Source organism: Engystomops pustulosus, chromosome 5 (genome assembly GCF_040894005.1).
Source record: "Engystomops pustulosus chromosome 5, aEngPut4.maternal, whole genome shotgun sequence".
Lineage (NCBI taxonomy): Eukaryota > Metazoa > Chordata > Amphibia > Anura > Leptodactylidae > Engystomops > Engystomops pustulosus.
In genome coordinates this window covers 124,571,671-124,595,792 of record NC_092415.1, presented here as the reverse complement: position 1 = coordinate 124,595,792, position 24,122 = coordinate 124,571,671, and the positions used below count along the sequence as shown (strand labels likewise).

General features: G+C 42.5%; 1 protein-coding gene across 3 annotated transcripts in view; it reads left to right on the top strand.

The window, feature by feature from the left end:
- MOCOS (molybdenum cofactor sulfurase) overlaps positions 1 to 23,283 on the top strand; it is a 551,645-nt gene extending 528,362 nt beyond the window's left edge. For 2 of the 3 annotated variants that reach the window (XM_072152958.1, XM_072152962.1), the window contains 3 exons: positions 730 to 853; positions 22,562 to 22,666; positions 22,784 to 23,283. In XM_072152958.1, coding sequence (XP_072009059.1) covers positions 730 to 853; positions 22,562 to 22,666; positions 22,784 to 22,930 — 376 coding nt within the window. In that variant the 3' untranslated portion in view covers positions 22,931 to 23,283. The remainder of the gene's footprint in view (positions 1 to 729; positions 854 to 22,561; positions 22,667 to 22,783) is intronic. The other variant, XM_072152959.1, reaches the window with a different exon arrangement.
- The last annotated feature ends 839 nt before the right edge of the window (positions 23,284 to 24,122 follow it).

Genomic DNA, 24,122 nt, shown 5'->3' with positions numbered 1-24,122 from the left:
TATTTGGGTTTAATTTTTTATTACATTTATTTTATTCTTTTATCTTATGTTATTATTTTAAGAACTTACTCCAGCCAATTTTTGTCAGGGCAGGGTTGTTATTACCTCCATTTTGCAGCCCCTGCCCTTATTAACCCCTATTTTACAGCCATTTTTAGGTCATAAAGTTTGGGTTTAAGTCTGGAAACCTGAATCTTCACTAGTCGTAAATTACAATATTTCTAATTTGCAATGGTCTTTCTTGAGCGAATTAGTATGATAACTTGATGGACAACAGTAATTTCAAATTGAAAAGTCTGTAATTACAGTAAATCAATTAGCAGTACACCCATTTTATCTTTTCTTTATACAGGCGGTCCCCTACTTAAGGAAACCCGACTTAAAGACAACCCATAGTTACAGACAGACCCCTCTGACCTCTGGTGAATCTCTCTGCATGTTACTTTAGTCCCAGGCTGCAATAATCAGCTGTAAGGTGTCTGTAATGAAGCTTTATTGATAATCCTTGGTCCCATTACAACAAAAAATGTTTAAACTCCAATTATCACTGGGGCCAATTTTTTTTTTTTTTGTCTGGATCTACAATTATAAAATATACAGTTTCGACTTACATACAAATTCAACTTAAGAACAAACCCCTGGACCCTATCTTGTACGTAACCCGGGGACTGCCTGTATTGGATTGTACACCCTACTTGAATTTTATCCATATTGATTTTTTTTTTTCAGAGAGGAGATAGACCATGCTGATGAAATGATGCAACGCTTCCGAGCCAATTTAGTAATTGACAGTGAAATACCTTTTCTAGAGGAGAAATGGAATGACATTTTCATTGGCTGTTTACACTTCAAGGTACAGTTTTGTAATTTCATTATTTCTAAAATCTGCACAAGGGAAAAACTGTTTTTTATACACCTTTTAGTATACTGGTGATTTCATCATACTCTTTCATCATTACTATTATTATTCCCCACATTTTTCATTTTTTTATGTAGTTGTAGAATAATTTTTCTGTAATCTCTTTATTAGCTTTTTAAAGAAGTAACAACATAGGCAATTAAAAAAAAATCTGAATTAAAAGAAAAAGTTAAGAAAGAAAAGCAGCTTTGTCCAACCCACCATCTTCCCACCGGTTGCTTTCCGTAACACAAAATCGGGTAGAATACCAAATAGGTGTTCTTCCGCATAATACTTCCATAGAATACTAAGCTTAATGACTTGCCCATATTGCACCTTCCTGACACAGGCCTTTTTTTTAAAATCTGACATGTCACTTTCAGTGGTCATAACTTTGGAATGCTTTCTATCTAAGCCATTATATTGCTTCAGGACCAAGCACAATTTTTAAAATCTATCATGTGTCACTATTTTACATTTATAAATTTAGAACGGTTTATCATACCCAGGTAATTTTGAGATTTTTTTTTGTGACATGTTGTACTTCACGTTAGTGGTATATTTTGGTTGTTATGTTTTGCATTTATTTTTTAAAAAGTGGGAAATTTGGTGAAAATTTTGAAAAAGTAGCGATTTTTTTTTTTTTAATTTCTAAATTTTATTCCTAACCAGCTAAATTGGTTACTAATTAACATTTACCATAAATCTACTTACAAGTTATATTTTGTGGAACTCCCCAGAAATCAACCCATTTTAAAACTGCATCACTCAAACTGTTCAGAACAGCATTTGATAAGTTAGTTAACCCTTTCATTGTCTCATATGAATTGAAACAAGATGGAGGTTCCATTAGGAATTTTAAAATTTTTACAATAAAGTTATTATTTAGCCCTAAAATACATATGTTCATGCAGGATAAAAGATAAAAACCTCGCAGAAGAGATTTACTGAGCAGTTTGTATGGCAATAATCCTTGTGTGCATGTAAACCGCTTTATGAGCCACTAACAGGGTAAAGAATAGAAGAAGCACCATTGAGCTTTTGGAGGGCAGATTAGGGGCAATTGTTTTTCAGGTGCCAGGACACCTTTCAAAAGTTCCTGAGGTTTCCAGAAGAGTGAAATCCCCAAGAAATGACACTACAGGCAGTCTCCGGGTTACATACAAGATAGGGTCTGGAGGTTTGTTCTTAAGTTGAATTTGTATGTAAGTCGAAACTGTATATTTTATAATGGAAGTTCTAGACAATTTTTTTTCTTTTGCCCCAGTGACAATTGGAGTTTCAAAATTTTTGGTGTAATTGGACCAAGAATTATCAATAAAGCTTCATTACAGACATCTTACAGCTGATCATTGCAGTCTAGGACTATAGTAAAGCATCCAGAGAGCTTCACCAGAGGTCACAGTGGGCAGAGGGGTCCGTCTGTAACTATGGGTTGTCTGTAAGTCGGGTGTCCTTAAGTAGGGGACCGCCTGTCTTTTAAAAATACACCCCTTAAATTTATGGTTATGATCAGCCATTTGACAATGTGTTTTTTTTTACAGTTTTTTTAAATGCAGCATAAAAAACATTTTTTGACACTTTTCACCAATTCATCATTTATAGGACAGATTTCTCAGATGCAGAGCATGAAAGTAAAGCAAATGGGCTTAATTTTTATTGTGCTGTTTCTCCTGAGTACAGAAATACCCCCAAAGTGGCATAAATATGTTCACTGGACATATGGCATGGCCTGGAAGTGATGGGACAATGCAAAGATTTTGAAGCTTTTAAGGCTAATTCCCTATATGTTTTGCAGGTCCCAGTTTGATTTTCACTGGCCCTTATAGCCATAAGTACCTTTTTTAAGGGGTTTTGTATGTACGCTTGTATTGTTCTCTTATTTTTTTTTGGAAAAGATGTGCTTAATATCTAAAATATTGAAACACATTTTTTTTATCTAAAATGTCCACTTAGGACATAATTTTCATGCAACAGCATAAATGTGGAAAAATAATAAGGTTATTTCTACTGCATTCATTAACAAAAACCCTGAAATGGCCCTTATATACTGCCTGGACACATGGCAGGGCCTGGTAGAATGCCACAAGAATTCTGAGGTCTTCATGTACTTGTTATTCATCAAGGGCAGTGATGGTGAACCTTTTAGAGTCCAAGTGCCCAAGCTACACCCAAAAACCCACTTATTTATCACAAAGTGCCGACAAGAAAATTTAATCAGCAACTTATTGCTCACTTCTCTGCCACAGTTTTTAATTGTATTGGTGTATTGAGGACCCCAAGTAGGAGAAATTCGGATTATCATTGTAGCTTCCCCCAAGGACCCCATGAACAGGAAGAATTGCAGGGCAGGATCTCCAGTGATTATCCAGTCCTGTCCACACCACTTTGATCCTTATGAAGTCCCAGGAAGTGTTGCTTTGCATAGAGCTGAAACTGACACATCCTGGGCTACCCAGAACTGCAGGAGGAGGCCTAGAGTCACTCAACATATCTTTGAAGCAGTTTTTTTATACAAAGACCAGGGTGGGAACGACATGTATCGTACTGATATGTCGTGTCATTTTTGTGATATGTCGTTTACCATTTTTGAAGCAGACAAAACATCTCTTCTGGGGGTGACTTTTTTTTTTTGCCATGGGGGGCACTACTCCAGGAAAGTGCTGCCCAGGAACAATTCTGCAGACAGCAGTTGCAGAGGCAGAACTTTCTCCTCCCTCTGCTGCATCATCACCAAAGAGAAAACAATTAATTATCTACTCCTGGTATTCCAGGTTCCCTGGTGACCAGTGCTCCGAAAGATGACATAGGAGTGGTACAATGCTATGTAGATAAAATATACTACAAGCTTTTTGTACCATATTTTACATTTCCACATGGCATTGGACGGTTTGAGCATCTGGTCAGACATGTCCACTCCCCCCAAAAATTTATTAAAATGCTGAATGCATAGTGGAACGTGAAATAGGGGCTGCTGTTGCGTGGACAGGGACAAGGGAGCTGCTGGCATCATGCATGCTTGATAGCATAGACACTTCTTTTTTGTCCCTAAATAGTAGAACCCCATCACTTTGTAGTGCACTGTTCTCCCCATCCTGCAGGGTTTGGCCTGTTGGGGTCTTGGGAAGGTGCCTCTGATTCCTGCGCACCGTCCTACATGCCGGTGTTTTTTTTTCTTAGCCCGGCTCCCCCCCCCCCCTCCCGGCAGAAGCACTCAACGTCCCCACAATGCAGCCCTGCTGCTGAGGCTGAGGAAGACCAGGAGCCAGGGGAAGAACTTGCTCCACAGACCCCACGCAGGCAGTGTCACGTAGTGCAGGCTGATGTGCACCAGGCAGCCCCACCAGGCTCCATTTCCTCTCTTACAATCCCAGGAGTCACAGCCTGCCCGTAATTGGGAGGCAGGGGCGCACAACAGACAAAAGGGGGCGCCACTACCTCAACTACTCACTAAAGCACCACCTGATTCACAGGAAAGTGCCCTAGCTGCATGCTATAACAAGTCAGAAGACCCCCGGAACGTATTTCGATACGCCGTGGCCCAACAACCAACGGAACAACCAGGATCTCCAGACCCGCCGCCCCTGACACCTCCACTTCAGTTGGCGCCATGGGACAATGGGGCACAGACACGCACTCTACTCTCGCCTACGATATCCCTCACGAATATTCGTGGCAACGCAGTCACCGGATCCTATGGCTACCCCTCATTTGTACATCTCCAGTCCTATGGGGTCATCATCTACTTCACCAGCTTTCATGTCTCCATCATATGATACACAGCAAGCTACGGTACTAGTACAAGTTCTAGGTCTGGCGGAATTGCGTAACTTCAACGTCATCTGAGGGCAATACCCAGGAAGGAAGATATGGAGTGCTATGTGTCCCGCCTTGAACAATCATACAGTGCTGAAGTAGCCACTTTGAGAGAGGAAGTTCAACAGCTTCAGGCCAGAGTGGTGGCAAACAAGGAGGCACAGATGGACATACAAAACTAAACAGACTCGCATACAGCCGTACTAGCGACTCATGCCTACCAACTGCAATACCTCTCAGACCAGATTGACGACTTCGAAAACAGGGATGTAATCTTCAGGGTGCACCGGTACCAAATAAAGGAAGCTGTAATGAATAAAGCAAGGTCTCTAAACCGAATCACATACCAAGGGACTGCTGTTCTGTTGTTACCTGATCTCTCCAGGCTGACACTTCTCAAAAGAAAGGCCCTCCAACCCTTATTGGAAATCCTACGACAACGCAACATACCGTACACCTGGGGCTTCCCATTTACGCTTCAAATCCGCCATAGCGGCCTCACCCACATTATTCGTCACCCGGGAGATGTACCATTGGTGGCAGAAACCCTCAACCTGCCGGTTATGGACTTACCGGACTGGCCATCGCTCCCAACTCCGGTGGAGCAGCAGCCGCATCCACCCGAACGACCCCTAGGACTAGAACTGAAAGTCTGCGCGTCCACAGATACCACATACCTCTTCGAGAGTATCCTTTCTATATTCAGTATTCAGGGACTGTGGCAAGCGAATATTTGTTCCTCCATTTTTTTCGCAAAGTATTCTTAATGATGCATCATTTGTTAGTTAGCTGGGTTACACCTGTTGAAGAAGATATCAGTTATGTAGAACAAGACACGGGAGCTTCAGACGTGGGCTCGCTTACTGGTTCGGCCTCTCTCCACCCAGGGTAGCGTGTCCAGCTAGTCTGCACACGTAGTTTACATATCCCTACCTTTGTAGAGGGACTAGAGTTTGGTCCCACACCTATTGGAATAGATTTAGCCTTTTTAGTTATTTATCTTTTTTTTTTTCTTTTTTCTTTCTTTCCTCTTTCAGTTTGTTTATCTGTTATTCGGGCTACCTGTTAGTGAGTGTGAGTGTCTGTCTGTGTCTAGCACCCATCTTCATGTTGTCTTCACATATCCAAGATCCCTACATCTCAAAGGGTCCCTACACCAGGGCTAAAGTCTCAGCACTACCCCCAGGGCTACCTCTCTTCCCTCAATTCCTTATCTCAGATAACTTTTCCCTCCGGATAGCAGTCGAGTAGTGGACGCCTCATGGCAACTTTAAAGATTGGATCCTTGAATGCCAGGGGCCTAAATACCCCTCAGAAAAGATCACAGATACTATCTTATATTTACAGGAGACCCACTTCAAAACCGGACATTTCCCGGAAGTCAAAGACCGATATTTTAACACCTGTTTCCACAGCACTAACCCAGAGTCACGCTCTAAGGGAGTCTCTATTGCTGTCCACCGCTCCATCCCGCATGTGCTTCTGGACACATTGTTAGACGAGGCAGGTAGATACGCTTTCATCAAAATACATATTCATGACCAGATCTTCACCTTTGCAAATGTGTACTTGCCCAATCGCTCCACAGTCCCAGCCTATAGGAAAATTCTTCAAGATCTAGCAAGATTCACGGAGGGATTGTTGATATTGGGTGGGAACTTTAATATTCCAATCGATATCAAACTTGATACTTCCTCAGCAAAAACCCACACCCCATACGACAATTGAGCACTCTCAAAAAAGACCTACATGGCCTCCAGTTGGTAGATGTTTGGCGCATCCTTCATCCACAGGATAGGGATAACGCCTACTATTCCCCAGCTCATGACTCGTACAGTCATATACACGTGCTCTTTATCCAACACAGGGCTCTGATGTGGGAGCCAACAGCATCTATAGATAATATTGTTCTGACGAATCATGCCCCAATATATTTGATGATAACTATCCCGACTGTTAACAAGCGTCCATGGTCATGGTGCCTTTACGACTACCTGCTCAAAGATGCCCTTTGTGCACAGGAAATCAAACATACTATAGAATGTCATTCCTGCATGCAGGAACTCCACTCAGAGGACCTACCGATGAAGTGGGAAGCCCTCAAATGTGAGTTACATAGTTGATTTGCTGAGCATGGAGTTAGATTAAAGAAGGAAAACGCATTTAAACTCGCCTCCCTACTACAGCAGTTACACACACTCGAGCAGTGTCATAAGGCAAAACGGTCCCGAGAAGACTTTGCAGACCTCATTTTAGTAAGAGATGAGATAAGGGCCTTACTAGACTGTAAAACGCTGTCCCAGCGATTTCAATTTAAGGGCCGCCTTTATGAACACGCAAATAAATATGGACGCTAGCTTTCTAGACTTCTGCACCCTAGATCAGGCGCAACGCACATACCTCGCATTAGGACCGTTGGGGGAGGGGACACACACAACCCGGCCGAAATCAGTTCGGAGTTTGGCGCATACTACACTCAGCTGTATAATATTAAGGGTCAGTCTACAGACCTAAATCAGTCACCCATGACCAGAAAAATACAAGACTACATAAAAGAAACAGCTTTGCCCTCCTTAGCAACAGATGAAATAGAGGCACTGGAAAAAGACTTCAGTGAAGTAGAGGTAGCCGATGCTATCAAAAGTCGGATTTTCCCCCACCTTCTATAAGTCATTCAGCTAAACATTGTCCCTGTTCATGACACGGATGTTCAACACCATCTCCCAAGAGTCCTTGGAGGCTAACATTAGTGTACTGCTGAAGCCTGACAAAGACCCCTTATTACCAGCGAGCTACAGACCGATATCACTATTGAATGTAGACCTGAAGTTATACTCTAAGATCGCATGGCCCCTCTTCTCCCGAGAATAGTCAACACCGACCAGGTAGGCTTTGTGAGGGAAAGAGAGGCTAGAGCTAACTTGATCAAGACGTTTACTCTCATGCAACATGCTCAGAAGAGGTCTGTCCCCTCCTGTCTCCTATCGATAGATGCGGAAAAGGCCTTTGATAGGGTGCACTGGGGCTTTATGTCGGCCGCTCTGAAGCACTTCAGGCTGGGTCCGAAGTTTTTGGGGAGGGTTATGGCCCTATACAATCAGCCCACTGCCAGAGTCAGGGCTAATGGGTTCTTCTCTAAACCAATCCACATTAGGAATGGACGATGCCAGGGATGTCCCCTCTCACCCCTTCTAAATGTGATAGTAATGTAGCATTTGGCTACAGCCATCAGAAATAATCCCAACATACATGGCATTCAAGTTGGTCAGCGTCAATAAAAAATGGCACTCTTTGCCAATTATCTCTTGCTCTATGTTTCCCAACCCAGGGTTACACTCCCCTCCTTACTGAAGGAATTCGAGAGGTATGGCCAACTGAGTAATTTTAAGATGAACTACTCTAAGTCTGAGACGCTCAACTTCATACTACTTCATTCTACTTCATACTGAAGCACAGTCTGTCAGGGAACACTTCCTTTTCTGCTGGCGGACAAAGTCGATTAAATATCTAGGGATTCAGTTACCGGTAGACCTCTCCAAGCTGTACGCACACACTACCTACCATTGCTGGAGCGTACACTAAAAGATTTGGAAGGATACAAAAGGAAACAGTTAGCCTGGTTTGGGCGAATCAACGTCATAAAAATGGATGTCCTACCCTGCTTTCTCTATATTTTTCAGGGAATCCCAATTATACCCCCCTCCTCTTTTTTCCAAACAATCCGGTCAGCGCTCATTCGATTCATATAGGGCTCAACTCACCCGCGGATTGGGTGGCGGATCCTGGTTAGGCCAAAATTAGCTGGGGGAGGGGGGTTACCAGACTTTAAGCTCTATCACCGGGTCGCCATTCTAGTTTATCTACTGGATTGGCATTACCACCTGTCCTCTAAGCAATGGGTCCGATTGAAACAATATAGCACCTCGATCCCCATCAAGGGGTACCATGGGTATCTTCCCAATATGTGGATATAGAGCCCCAGACACTATTCTTGGCATCAACACTGAAACTCTGGAGAGCCCTCACCCAGAACAAAATCCTGTCTCAACTTTTAAGCCTCTATTCCGTAATCCTGGCTTCCCGCCGTCATTCTCCAGGACAATGTTTCTGGGTCGGTATAGTCCTGAAGACCTTCATATGCATGACATACTAGGAGAAGCGCCGATTCCATCACACCAAGAATTAGTGGGACTGGCGACCTCTTCTAACTTATCGTGGTTGGAGTTGACTCAACTGGAATCATTCCTCAAGCATCCGGGATCGGGGGCATCTTTCAACAAACAACTTACTCCATTTGAAGCCCTTTTTAGGTTAGACTCCCCTCCGGAACACTGCATCTCTCAAATCTATAACCTCCTCTTGAAGGAATCGGACACCACCCCCTTACCCTATGTGGTTGGTTGGGAGAGGGACCTTAACACTTCACTGTCTGCAGAAGATTGGGATAAGGCATTTTTGTTTACTCATAAGCTCTCAGTAGCCAGTTCATCTCAGGAACGAAACTACAAAATCCTCACTAGATGGTAAAGGGTCCCGACCCTCCTGCACTCCATCTACCCTTCACTCCAGGACGCATGCTGGAGATGTGGTAGAGACAAAGGCACTATGCTACACATTTGGTGGGAGTGCAGCGAATTACTCCAGATAAAATAATAGGGTCAGATGGTTCTTTCTTAGAAACCCCCACATGGTTGCTACCAGTCTTGGCACCTGCGGGAGGCGGTACAGACCAACTTATGCAAATCATATCACAGTACCATAAAGAGACCCCAAGATAGATAAATCCTCATTTAACTCCTATACACAATGCTCTTCAGTAAAAGGATAGATTGGATGGTTCCATATGAAGCATGTACCTTCTGAATAGTTGATGACAGAAATGGCCGGGCAACTGCTATTTTTTGACTGTATACTAATGATACCTGTATTTGTTATATGTTGTGCTTTATATGTATTATTGAAAGTTTGTTTTGTTATCACCGGTTTGAAACTAATAAACTGATTTAAATATAAAATTAGGGGTATCATAGTATCATAGTATATAAGGCTGGAAAAAGAGGCAAGTCCATCAAGTCCAACCTTTAAGAATTAAATAAATGTTTTATCCCCATAACCCGTGATATTTTTTCTCTCCAGAAAGGTATCCAGGCCTCTCTTGAACATGTACATAGAGACCGCCATAACAACCTCCTGCGGCAGAGAGTTCCATAGTCTCACTGCTCGTACAGTAAAGAACCTTTGTCTATGTTGATGGTAGAATCGCCTCTCCTCTAGGCGTAGAGGATGCCCCCTTGTCCTGGTCACAGGCCTAGGTATAAAAAGATCTTTGGAGAGATCCTTGTACTGTCCGTTCAGGTATTTTCTAAACTGAATAATCCCAAATTTTGTAATCTGTCATTGTATTCTAATCCCCCCATTCCCCTAATAATCCTGGTTGCTCTCCTCTGCACCCGTTCCAGCTCTACTATATCCTTTTTATACACTGGTGCCCAAAACTGTACACAATATTCCATGTTTGGTTTGACCAGGGATTTGTATAAGGGCAAAACTATGTCTTTATCATGAGAATCTATTCCTCTCTTGATACATCCCATAATTTTATTTGGTTTAGCAGCAGCCGCCTGGCTCTGGTCACTAAAATTAAGTTTACCATCCACCAATACCCTCAAGTCCTTTTCAGCTTCAGTTTTACTAAATAATTGACCGTTTAGAACATAATTATACTTTTTGTTTCCATGGCCCAAGTGCATAACTTTACATTTATCTACATTAAACCTCATCAACCATTTCTCTGCCCACTCCTCAAGCTTCCACAAATCCCTCATGCTAAACTATCGACCTCAGTATTTATTACTTTACACAGCTTAGTATCATCTGCAAATTTTGAAACTTGACTGTGTAAACCCACTACAAGGTCATTAATAAAAATATTAAAAAGAAGTGGCGACAATACTGACCCCTGTGGCACTCCACTGGTAACATCAACCCAATCTGAGAATGTGCCATTAATGACCACCCTCTGTTTTCTATCACTAAGCCAATTACTTACCCAAATACACAGATTTTCTCCTATTCCCAGCAGTCTCATTTTATATACCAACCTTTTATGTGGCACGGTGTCAAATGCCTTCGAAAAGTCCAGATATACAACATCCACAGTGTCCCCCAGATCCAGTCTTGAATTTACCTCCTCGTAGAAACCAATCAGATTAGTCTGACAGGACCGATCTCTCATAAACCCATGCTGACGCTGGGTTATAAGGTTGTGCACAGTGAGATACTAAAGGATAGCATCTCTAACAAACCCCTCAAATATTTTCCCCACCACAGCAGTTAGACTCACGGGTCTGTAGTTTCCAGGATCGCTATTTGATCCTTTTTTGTATATTGGTACCACATTTGCTATGCGCCAGTCCTGTGGAACATAACCAGTCTTCAGTGAATCTTCAAATATTAAAAATAATGGTCTGTCTATCACGGTACATAGTTCATGCAGAACCCGGGGGTGTATGCCATCTGGCCCCGGTGATTTATCTATCTTAGTGGTTGCGAGGCGGCGCCGTACCTCTTCCTGGGTTAAACTGTTGACATTCTAAAAAGAATTTACATTACTCCTTATTGTGTCTTCCACCAGGGGATTTTCCTGGGTAAAGACAGTTGAGAAGGAGACATTCAGTAGATTGGCCCTTTCCTCATCTCCTTCCACCATGACCCCCATGTTATTTCTAAGGGGACCCAAACTCTCTGTTTTTAGTTTCTTATCATTTATATACTTGAAAAATAATTTGGGATTATTTTTGCCCTCCCTGGCAATATTTCTCTGTCTCTATTTTTGCGGCCTTTATCTGCTTTTTACATGATTTATTTTTCTCTCTATAATCCTGTAATGCCTCATCGCTACCTTCACGTTTTAGCACCTTAAACGCCTTATCTTTCTCGCTTATTGCTTTCCTTACAAGACTAGTTGGCCACATTGGCTTTTTCTTGTTCCTTTTATGCTTTTTCCCATAAGGTATGTGTTTCTCACAGGACTTTTTCAGAATATATGAGAAAAAGTCCCATTTTTGGGGAGGCTTTTGTCTTTGAGAACATTATCCCAGTCTATGCCTTTAAGGTCTTCCCTTAGTTGCTGAAAATTTGCCCTCCTGAAGTTTAGAGTGCTGGTTGCCCCTTCACTATCGCTCTTAGTAAAGCGTAATACAAAATCAATGATATTATGATCACTATTCCCCAGGTTCCCCCCAACCTGTAGTTTTGATATCCTATCAGGTCTGTTGGTTAGGATAAGGCCCAGCAGTGCCCCCCCTCTTGTTGGCTCCAGGACTAGTTGCGACAGGTAATTGTCTTTTGTTGTTGACAACAACCTGCTACCTTTGAATGACCTGCAGGTTTCGTCCCCCCAGTCAATATCTGGGTAATTGAAGTCCCCCATGATAAGTACTTCACCATGCTTTGAAGCCGCATCCATTTCACTTATCAGCATTTCCTCTGCTGCCTCCATTATATTTGGAGCCTTATAACAAACCCCAAATAATATTTTATTATTCTTTTTCTCTCCCCTTATCTCCACCCATAGGGACTCCACATTTGCATTTGCATTACTGATGTCATCTCGCAAGACAGGCTTGAGGCAAGAATTCACATATAAACAAACCCCTCCCCCTTTTTTATTTATACGATCCTTTCTAAAAAGACTATAACCATCTATAGTAACAGCCCAGTCATAGCTACTGTCTAGCCATGTCTCGCTGATACCCACTATATCATATTTCCGCTCCAACATCAAGAGTTCCAGTTCCTCCATTTTGTTTGTGAGGCTTCTAGCATTTGTGTACATACACTTTATATGGTTTTTCCTGTCCGTATTCCTTTTGTTCTTATTCCCCAATCTCATTCCAGCCCCCCGTCCTCCCCCATGGACTGTGACTCTTCCCAGCTCTCTATCTACACTGTCTATTTGCCCTGCACAAGTGTACTTGCCCTCCCCCAAGGTCTCTAGTTTAAACACTCCTCCAACCTTCTAGCCATTTTTTCCCCCAAAACAGCTGCACCCTCCCCATTGAGGTGCAGCCCATCCCTACTGTAGAGACTGTAGCCGACTGAAAAGTCAGCCCAGTTCTCCATGAACCCAAAACCCTCCTTCCTACACCAACTTTTGAGCCACTTATTTACCTCCCTGATCTCCCGCTGCCTTTCTGGTGTGGTACAGGCAGTATTTCGGAGAAAACTACATTTGAGGTCCTTGCCCTGAGCTTATGGCCTAAATCCCTGAAATATTTTTTAAGGACCTTCCACCTACCTCTTACTTTGTCATTAGTGCCAATGTGGACCATGACCGCTGGTTCCTCACCAGCTCCTCCCAGTAATCTGTCAACCCGATCCGCAACATGCCGAACCCGAGCACCCGGCAAACAACACACTGTTCGGTATGCACGGTCTTTGTGACAGATTGCCCTGCGTGTTCCCCTAATAATGGAATCTCCCACTACCAGCACCTGTCTGATCTTGCCTGTGCTCCCATTACCCTTCTTACTGGAGCAGACAGTCCCCTGGTTGCTAGAGGCCATGTCTTGCTGCAGCATTGCTACCCCAGAGCTGATATCCCCCTCATCCGCCAGCCTGGCAAACTTATTGGGGTGCACCAGATCAGGACTAGACTCCCTACAACTCTTCCCTCTATCCCGCCTTCTACATGTTACCCAACTAGCTGCCCCCTCACTCTGCACCTCCATACTTCCCTCCCCACACCCATCTTCTCCAGAGAGTTTGTGCTCGAGGAGCAGCAAACTTCGCTCCATATTGTCAATTGCCCGCAGCCTTGAAACTTGCTCATTTAGATCCAGAATCTGGGCTTCCAGATGAGCAATTTTCACACATCCCACACAGCAGTATTCCCCCTCGAACGGCTGTTCAAAGAAAGCATACATGGCACAGGATGTACACTGTGTAGCAATGCCACTTATGGAGTCCATTGTTCTAATGGGGATTACAATAGAAATATGCACGAAAAGAAGAATTTACAGTCAAAGTAACACAAAATACAGCAGTTACCTGCTAAAGCCCCTCAGACTTAAGTCCCTTAAACGTAAGTCACACTTAAGACACTGCACACACTTCGGATCAATGCACACTCGCCACCAAGCTCCCACACTCGCTTTTCTGATGCTTTTTTTAAAGGTTATCTGCCACAAAAATCTGCAGAGCTCACTGCAACAAGATCTGGCTCCAAACCACCAAACAAACTGTTACTGGATCCAAAAAGTACTCCTTCCCTTAAACGTAAGTCACACTTAAGACACTGCATACACTTCGGATCAATGCACACTCGCCACCAAGCTCCCACACCCGCTTTTCTGATGCTTTTTTTTAAAGGTTATCTGCCACAAAACTCTGCAGAGCTCACTGGCTGCAAACCCAAAAATTTTCACATATCAGCTTATACTTGGGTCGGCTTATACTCAAGTATATACAGTAGATTTTTGTGGGTCTTTAGCTTATTGATGTGATTTTATTAACTATTTATGTATGTAGAAAAATAAAATAATCAATTCTTGTTTCAGTTTTTTAGCTGTTTTTTTTGGGGGGGGGGGCGTTCACTGTAGCATAAAAATAATATACCGCATTATCTCTATTTTAGGGATCACTATGATTACGGTGATGCCACATTTATATAGTTTTTTTTTTTACATTTGTCCAATTTTATTGAAGAAAAATTAGAATAGAAAAAATTGCATTTGTTTTAGTATCGCCATTTTTGCAGCGTCATAACTTTAATTTTTTATATTTGGTGTTCTTTGTAGTGGTACCATTTTGGTGCTTGTAACTTTTTATGATCACTTTTTAGAAAATTTTTTGTAAAGCAATTTGATAAAAAATTTAAATTTTTAGCAAGTTTTTTAATTTTTAAAGCATTCACCGAGCAGGTCCAATTATGATAATGATTTATTGTACAGATTCTAATGGACGCGGTCATACCAAATATGTGGGATTTTTTGGTAATTTAATTTTTTTGTACTTTTTTAGTTATGTTTAGGGAATTGTGGTGTTTGGGGGACTTTTACTTTCTTTTATTATTTTATTTAAAAAAACCCTTTATTGTTTTAACATGTTTTTTATTTTTAGTTACATGTTGGCTTGAACAAGTGATCTTCTGTTCCCTTGTTCAAGCTTAAATAGATCTTACACAGTGCAATACAGATGTATTGCACTATGTAATGTAATCTGTATTACAGGCTCCCAGAAGAGAACGTGAACGTGCAGCCCTGGGGCACAGGCACAGGCTAGTGAGAAAGATCTTGTAGCCATTCGGGGTTGTGATTTATTGTTGTGTCATATCCAGACGTTGTGTGGACAGCACTGAATCACTTCCTGCACCTCTCAGAACCCGTGCGTTCTGGGAGTGTCCATAAAAGGATAATTGGTTGACCTTGGTGCCCCTCAGGGGTCCAAAGCGTCATGTTTTCCTTCACATTGGTGGCAAGCGGTGTGAAATCGAGATACTGTAATAGTGTGTGTGAGTGTGGGATCCATTCTCTCATACATTAAAGATTACTGATAGCAGCGTTTGCATTGGGATCTTAAGACCAATTCAGCACTAGACACAGGCTGAGTGCAATTAAAGTAAAGGTGTGAGGTACATTAAGTTGCAGTTTTTTGTTAGTTACCAACAGCTGTAAGAATGGCTGGTAGAAACCAAGGCAGAAATAATGCTGCCATAGCTGTGGACATTGCTGAGAACAACGCAGTGCCCCAGATAGACCAGGAGAAGGTGGGCCAGAGGGCCCTCACTGTTTCTGGATTTGGAGGAACTGAACCCGCACTGCCCATTCCCAGGGGCTATTTGGACTGCGGTACGGGGAGGGGACTGAGGGAGGTGGGAATATCACCTGATATTCCTGTAAGTGTCCTGCTGGGAACGGATTTGGGGCGGCTAGTGTCACAGTATGTCACCCCAGAATAATCCAAGACTGAGCCTTAAGCCATAATTGACAATGCATCTGATGATTCTGTCAGTGTTGATATTTTAGCTGATGATTTTAATGTGTGTGGCATACCTACTGCCAGGAATGTGGGGGTGAGTAGTGTCATGGGTCCCACTTTGCCATTGGGGGAGGGGACCATCCAAGCAGAGGGTCAGGCTACTATAGGGAGTGACCTGTCAGCCTCTGGATACCTGTTGTCCTCTGAGACTTCCAGTGTAGGGAGAGGCAGCTGCATTCAGAGGGCTTGCAGGAGAGGACAGGAAAATACCTGGACTAGTGAAACATCCAGAAATAGACGTGATGCAGAGCTTAACCCCAACCGGAGTGGAGAGGATGTTACCTGTGATCACAATAACCATAGTCGCTGGGTTGCACAGTCGTAACATTGTAGCCCCTCGGGGGCTCGTCGACTTCCTCGCTTCCGAACAAGTGGCTGCCGCGGTCAGGTGGAGGCCACGAGACAGATTCAGGGAAACTGGCAGAAGACGTGGGGTTTCTTTTACTCTCACCACGTGGGGGGGTTCAGGTAGGAGGGCCTGCAACGTTCCTAAACGTCACATTTTTCTTTCACAGAGTGTAAGGGTGAATACCAGAGGGGTCGAGGGATAATGCCCTCAGTGTTTGACCCAGAGTCAAACCAGTTGGATAGTACAGTGGGTTAACAACCCACTGCTTGTCACAGATAACAATATACCCAAAGTGCTCACTGAGGCTGGCAGATCTACATCATTCTATTTGGACCTGTCCTTTTTGTACAAAACTTCTGGAAAGAAATACAGGAGTTAGTGGACCATTCTTGCGGAATCTCTCTCCCTCTACAACCTTTGGCTTATCTCTTTCATTAACATTTCGCTGATGACAGACATGGACACCGGACCTACCCTGTTCCCGATACGCCATATCATAGTGTTGGCAGCTAAACACACTCTCCTTAATCACTGGTTGTTGTGTACCCAATGCTCTCTGAAATAATCTCCCAGATCAAGATCTACCTGGAGGTCGATAAATTTGAGGCAACCAGACCAAAGCCTTCTTCTGTAAATGGCGTAAGTTCATATCAATTCATCTCATTGATACAGAAATCCATTCCTTCATGCTGACGTTCCGCTACACAAAATGGTTCCTCATAAAGGACCTTAAGGTCAGATAGACTAAAAATACCAAACGGATCCTGAGCCCCTAAACCTTATATCTATAATCCTCATTTATATATATATTTGTGTGATATATTCATTAATCTACATGCTGCAAAGGTCAAGAAATATAGTAACATCCTTATCCAAGAACCATTGTTTCATCAGGTGTTAAATACATTGCTAAGCGAGCTCCCACATTGGGAGCTAGTTTACCTCCTAAACTAGACCAACTTGGCTCACTTAATCTGGGTGCTACAATTGTGGTCATAAAGTAAGGCGTATCAGTACATAGAAGTAAAAAATACAGTGGGGCAGATTTACTTACCCGGTCCATTCGCGATCCAGCGGTGCGTTCTCTGCGGAGGATTCGGGTTCTGCCGGGATTCACTAAGGTAGTTCCTCCGACGTCCACCAGGTGTCGCTGCTGCGCTGAAGTTCATCGGAATGCACTGTCCTATCGTGGGTGCATGTAAGCGCGTATCAAGCGACACTTTATTTTTTTTAAAATGCAGCGGTTTTTCCGAATCCGTCGGGTTTTCGTACGGCCACGCCCCACCGATTTCCATCGCGTGCATGCCGGCGCCGATGCGCCACAATCCAATCGCGTGTGCCAAAATCCCGGGGCAATTCAGGGAAAATCGGGGCAAATCGAAAAAAATTTGTCTAACCCAACGTAAAAACGCGATTCGGGCCCTTAGTAAATGACCCCCAGTGTGTTCCTTAGTAACAGGGACACATCATATAATTAAATCCTATATTAATTGTAACACCACCATTGTTATCTATGTAGCCTCATGCGAGAGTTGTCACAAAAAATATGTAGGACACACTGCTGGCCCCTTAAAAGTTCGAAATTTCCAAACACTTTAGGTAGACCTACGGCAAGCAAACAGCGGGTTTCTTGCTTAGAAAAAATGTACCAAATGGTAATAGGGGACGACAAAAATTGTTAAACATTTTGGATGTTCACATTAGAGAGTCTACAACCAGCTGGTTTCAATAAAAGAACAGACTTAATTCTGGCATATTGACTTGTGTTAAGTGGGTCTAGCCAGATATCTTTGACTATACTTTACTTTCTCTTATTCATTGATTTATGCTCAATATGCATCTTATAGAGGCCAAACATTACGCTATTGATCTGGTAGTATTGTTTATAGGATTTGTGTAATGGTTGGATTTCATTAGTGGGAATAACTCTTAATGGAATCATGAAAACATACGAAAAATTGCCCATATTTGGAGTATTGTATTTTTGTATCATCGCAGCACGTTATTAGATAGTGGGGATTATTGGCACTATTTTTTAAAATAGGTAATGTTATTTTTATTTATATACTAGAGGTATTCCCATTTAATTTGTTTTGACTCTTTCATAATCAGAATCATTGTCCTATATGTTCATTCTCATATACATGATAATATCTTGTGTTTATGAATCTTGATTCCAATATGGTTATATTAATGTGAAAACAGCGCTACCTTTCCACAATAATTAGATTGAAATAGAAACCTTGTCATGCTTATGTATATCTTTATTAGATCACAATCATTTGTTTAATATTAGATCCTTTACAATACTACGATGTCTATATGTTTTTAAATTGTTCCTTTTTCCATGTCTGCGCAATAAGAGCATCTGCAGGAGTTCCGTGTGTTGGGAGTTAACACTCCTGAGTCAATCATGGAACCTCTTTGGGTACAACCCATTTTGTGACATCATGGTCGGGTATTTTAAATTAACCCCTATCAAGCTTTCATAGAAGAGCACAAATATGCCTCAATCGATAAATAAATCAGAATCTTTATTGTAATTTCAATCGACAGTATATTACAGCAAATACATAAATACTAAAAAAAAAACATTAAAAAAAGGACATCTAAAAACAAACGCAAATACGGACAGTGTGGGAAAACTGGAGGGGTACACTATTACATGTATATGCAACGCTCGTGTTGGCCTAACACTATCCAGGCCAATGTAACATTATACACTCACCGGCCACTTTATTAGGTACACCATGCTAGTAACGGGTTGGACCCCCTTTTGCCTTCAGAACTGCCTCAATTCTTCGTGGCATAGATTCAACAAGGTGCTGGAAGCATTCCTCAGATTTTGGTCCATATTGACATGATGGCATCACACAGTTGCCGCAGATTTGTCGGCTGCACATCCATGATGCGAATCTCCCGTTCCACCACATCCCAAAGATGCTCTATTGGATTGAGATCTGGTGACTGTGGAGGCCATTTGAGTACAGTGAACTCATTGTCATGTTCAAGAAACCAGTTTGAGATGATTCCAGCTTTATGACATGGCGCATTATCCTGCTGAAAGTAGCCATCAGATGTTGGGTACATTGTGGTCATAAAGGGATGGACATGGTCAGCAACAATACTCAGGTAGGCTGTGGGGTTGCAACGGTGCTCAGTTGGTACCAAGGGGCCCAAAGAGTGCCAAGAAAATATTCCCACACCATGACAACACCACCACCAGCCTGAACCGTTGATACAAGGCAGGATGGATCCATGCTTTCATGTTGTTGACGCCAAATTCTGACCCTATGTCGCAGCAGAAATCGAGACTCATCAGACCAGGCAACGTTTTTCCAATCTTCTACTGTCCAATTTCGATGAGCTTGAGCAAATTGTAGCCTCAGTTTCCTGTTCTTAGCTGAAAGGAGTGGCACCCGGTGTGGTCTTCTGCTGCTGTAGCCCATCTGCCTCAAAGTTCGACGTACTGTGCGTTCAGAGATGCTCTTCTGCCTACCTTGGTTGTAACGGGTGGCGATTTGAGTCACTGTTGCCTTTCTATCAGCTCGAACCAGTCTGCCCATTCTCCTCTGACCTCTGGCATCAACAAGGCATTTCCGCCCACAGAACTGCCGCTCACTGGATGTTTTTTCTTTTTCGGACCATTCTCTGTAAACCCTAGAGATGGTTGTGCGTGAAAATCCCAGTAGATCAGCAGTTTCTGAAATACTCAGACCAGCCCTTCTGGCACCAACAACCATGCCACGTTCAAAGGCACTCAAATCACCTTTCTTCCCCATACTGATGCTCGGTTTGAACTGCAGGAGATTGTCTTGACCATGTCTACATGCCTAAATGCACTGAGTTGCCGCCATGTGATTGGCTGATTAGAAATTAAGTGTTAATGAGCAGTTGGACAGGTGTACCTAATAAAGTGGCCGGTGAGTGGATATTTAATAGATTTTATGAATGTCTTATTTAGGTTGTGAGAAAGTCGCAACCTACTTCCGCTCTTTTAATTATTGTTTTCCTGTATAAGGATATAGGGTATAAGGATACAAGGATACAGCCAACCACGTGGCATGTTGTTAGCCCAACACCGGTGACCGGAGGGTAAATATAGGGGCTCATTTACTAAGGGTCAGCGGAGCTCATTTCCGTTCTGTGCCGAATTGCTCTGGGATTTTGGTGCATGCGATCGGATTTTGGCGCATCGGCGCCGGTTTGCACGCAACAGAAATCGGGGGATGGGCCGTCGGACAACCTGACGGATTTGGAAAACGCGCAGGATTTAAGATTTAGAAATGTTTCGCAAGACATGCACTTACAAGCACCTGGAAGAAGCAGGTGAACTCCGGTGGACCTCATCGCAGAAGCGACTGATGCAGGAACTTGGGCGCACGACCTTAGTGAATCGTGGCAGACCCGAATCCTCATCGGACAATGCACAGCGGGATTGCAACAGGATCGGGTAAGTAAATCCAAGAAGAGATTCCGAGCTGGAGTTATTTTTTAAAAACAATAAAAGTACCTCTATAAATCTATCTACAGATCTGAATCTCGTCTTGAAGTTCAATTAGATAGACTTAAGCACAAACCAAGTAGCACACTAGCTGGATAATATCCCCGCAGCAAAAGCACAGAAAGAAAGAAATTCAACAAGAAGAACCACCACAACAGAAGTTGCAGATACCCAGTCATCCTGCTGAGTGTCTGAGTGCTGCATGGTGTAAGGCCTGGTAAACACATGTTCCACTCCTGGTCAGTGGGAACCAGGTGTTAGGGTTGGGTAACACAGAAGACAGGGGATAGTGTGCCCTGAGTTTGCCCCAACCTCTGTTCCCCCCCAACGCTAAACCATATCCACTGGATAACCGTGGGAAGGGAAAACATGAACAGACAGACAAACATAAAACACAAAAGAGTGGTAAACTAGCCAGAGTCACCACGAGAGGGTACGTCAGGAGCAAAATCAGTAAGCAAAGAGTCAATGTAAAAAAAAGGGATTTCAAACACTAGCACAGGTGACTAGTGAGGCTGCAATTTATGCAGCCAGAACCCCACCTCCAGAACCTCCAGAGCTGGACAACTTCTGGGAATTAACCCCTGATGGTGCAGAATAACCAAGCACAATAGCAGGCACCATGCAGAGGTACCACAAGTCCCAGCAGTTCCGAACACAACAGCGTGAGGTCTTAGCAGCCGCTGCCCGGAGCACACGCCAGAGACCGCTGGTAGCGGACGAGAGGTGGAGTTTGAGCGCTGGAGATCAGAGAACACTGCTAGCACCACCAGAAGAACCAGAAGTCCCAGCATTCTCCGCAGCAAACCTGACACCAGGTGCTCCAGGACCTTGGCACTAGCTTATCCCACTACATCTGGTTCTTGGGCAGCAAGTGGTTCTTGGGATGCAATCCATTTCGTGCAATAGAACTAGAAGGAGATCCTTCTAGAAGTGGCCACACTTGCACACATTCTCAGGATCAGTGGTAGTGGAAAAATCGCTTACCTCTCTTCATGTCCAGAACCTAAAGGTAAAGGTACCATGAACACATCAATGGCGTCAACCTCAAGAGGAGGAGGTTGCCGAGAAAAGCGGTTTAAGATGATGGATTTCAGGAGAGAGACATGGAAAGAGTGCGGGATGCCCATAGTGGGAGGAGTTAATACACCAAAAAAAATTGACAAAACATGCACCGAAATATGACATACTAAGCCAACAAAAAGCAGGTACATAGTTTGACAAGTGTCTTAAACTACATGATATGTATTATACAGCTGCAGACACTGGGATGAATCTGGTGCAGTATATTGAGGCACATTTACTTACCCGTCCCGTCGCGATCCCCGATGTGCGTTGTCCGACAATTTTTCAGAGCTGCTGTGATTCACTAAGATCGTGTGTCCAATTTGCTGAATGTGTCGCTTCCCCGCTCATGTCTGCCAGAGTTCACCATCTTCTTTCTTTGTGCATGTAAGTGCATTGCTCGCAACACACTTTTTTGAATGTTAAATACTGCTCGTTGTCCGAATCCGTTGGATCGTCCATTGGATGTTGGCTTTTAAATGTGTCGCACATCGGAAATCGGCGGGTATTCCGTCGATAGTGCGGACCCTTAGTTAATGAGCCCCTTTGTCTGCATACTGGGGGGATTTACTTAGACTGGTGTATAAAATGCCAGCCTTCATTGTCCACCAGTGCACTGCACATCTGATTTGGCTCTGGCTATTACCAAAACAAATTTGGTCTAAAAAGAAGATGAAGTCTCTGACATTTTCTGGCGGATAGTGCAGTGACTTGGCGGCTGGGGCATTTACGCTCCAAAACCCCACCAATTAACCTCCATGCTTAGAGTGGCATGTAGGGTGGAACCAGCTAAAATAATTTTATTTTAATGAACCTTGTCTGCCATAAACCTGCATGTTTTTTCCTTTATACACTTTTAATAAATATGACCCATACTATTTCCTTTCAGGTTTCAGGAAAGTGTGCCCGATGCCAAATAATCTGCATTAATCAGACAACTGGTGAAAAGAAGAGGGAAGTACTTCAAACACTGTCATCCAGCAGGGAAGGAAAAGTTAGTATAATATTTTTGTATTGCATATTGGTATTGTAAATACATACTAATCTGTTTACCTTTTTTGTACATGCCATACAAACAGATCTTAATATTATATATTTCACTGTTTTTCAGACTACATTTGGAATGTATCTTCATAATTCACCATGCTCTTCATATCCATCTTTAATCTCAGTAGGTTCAAAGGTGTATTTCACCCTTAGAGACCAGGTTGAAGATTGCGCTAAGCTCAGCAATAAGGAAATACTGGAGCATGAATGATATGTAGTTCGCACCAAATGAGGAACATACATTTTGCTTCTAGACCTGTTGGTCATGCATGGATTAGAAAACTCTATATTAAGAAAACCAACAAGAAATTCTGAAACAATTAGTTACTTGTTAGCTTACTTACTTTGTAAGCTGCTAACATAAGTAAAATTATGCTTTTTTATTTAACCTGTACTAAATAAGAGTATTCATATCTAACATACATTTCCAACATTTAGAAAGATCAAGCTTGTTGTATAGATTGGGACCAGTAACAGTACAAATAAATATCTTAAAATGATTCGCAAATGTTACTGGTGACACAATAGGAAAGACATCTGTTTTATGAAAATGATCAAATAAAAACCATGTATATCATTATCTCTGGATCACTGAATCTTTTTTTAGATTTGATATTCTTCTGTAAAGTTTGCTGCCCATGCTGAAGACTCTGACTCTTTTTTTATACAAGTTTTATTTCACACTGGATGCAACAATTGATATTGTCATTGTCAATAACATCGTTAGTTATGCCAATTATGGTTACAACTATTATTAACAATTAAAATGTTAATACAGGCGGTCCCCTACTTAAGAACACCCGACTTACATACGACCCATAGTTACAAACGGACCTCTGGATGTTGGTAATTTCCTGCACTTTAGTCCTAGGCTACAATAATCAGTTGTAACAGTTATCACAGGTGTCTGTAATGAAGCTTTAGTGTTAATCCTGATTCTTATGACAACCCAACATTTTTAAAATTCAATTGTCACAGAGACCAAAAAAGTTCTGGCTGGGGTTACAATGATAAAATATACAGTTCCGACTTACATACAAACTCAACTTAAGAACAAACCTACAGACCCTATCTTGTATGTAACCCAGGGACTGCCTGTACACTCCTTTTAGAATAAATAAGAAAATAGGCAGGTATGTTCAGCTTCAAAAAAACGATCCACAGAGACTATTTTAAAACGGTACAATCCAGCATGGATCAAACACAGGTATAACTCACCAGGCCTACATGTTTAGGAATATACCAATATTAACAATACCAATATTCACTACTCAAAATTGTGAGAAATCTCTGCAAATACTTCCTTGAGTCCGCTTTAGACCATTGCTGCATATGGCCATGAAGCTACTGTAAAACCTATCACTCAATGAAGTTAACCCCTTAAAGGGTTGGTCACTTTTCCT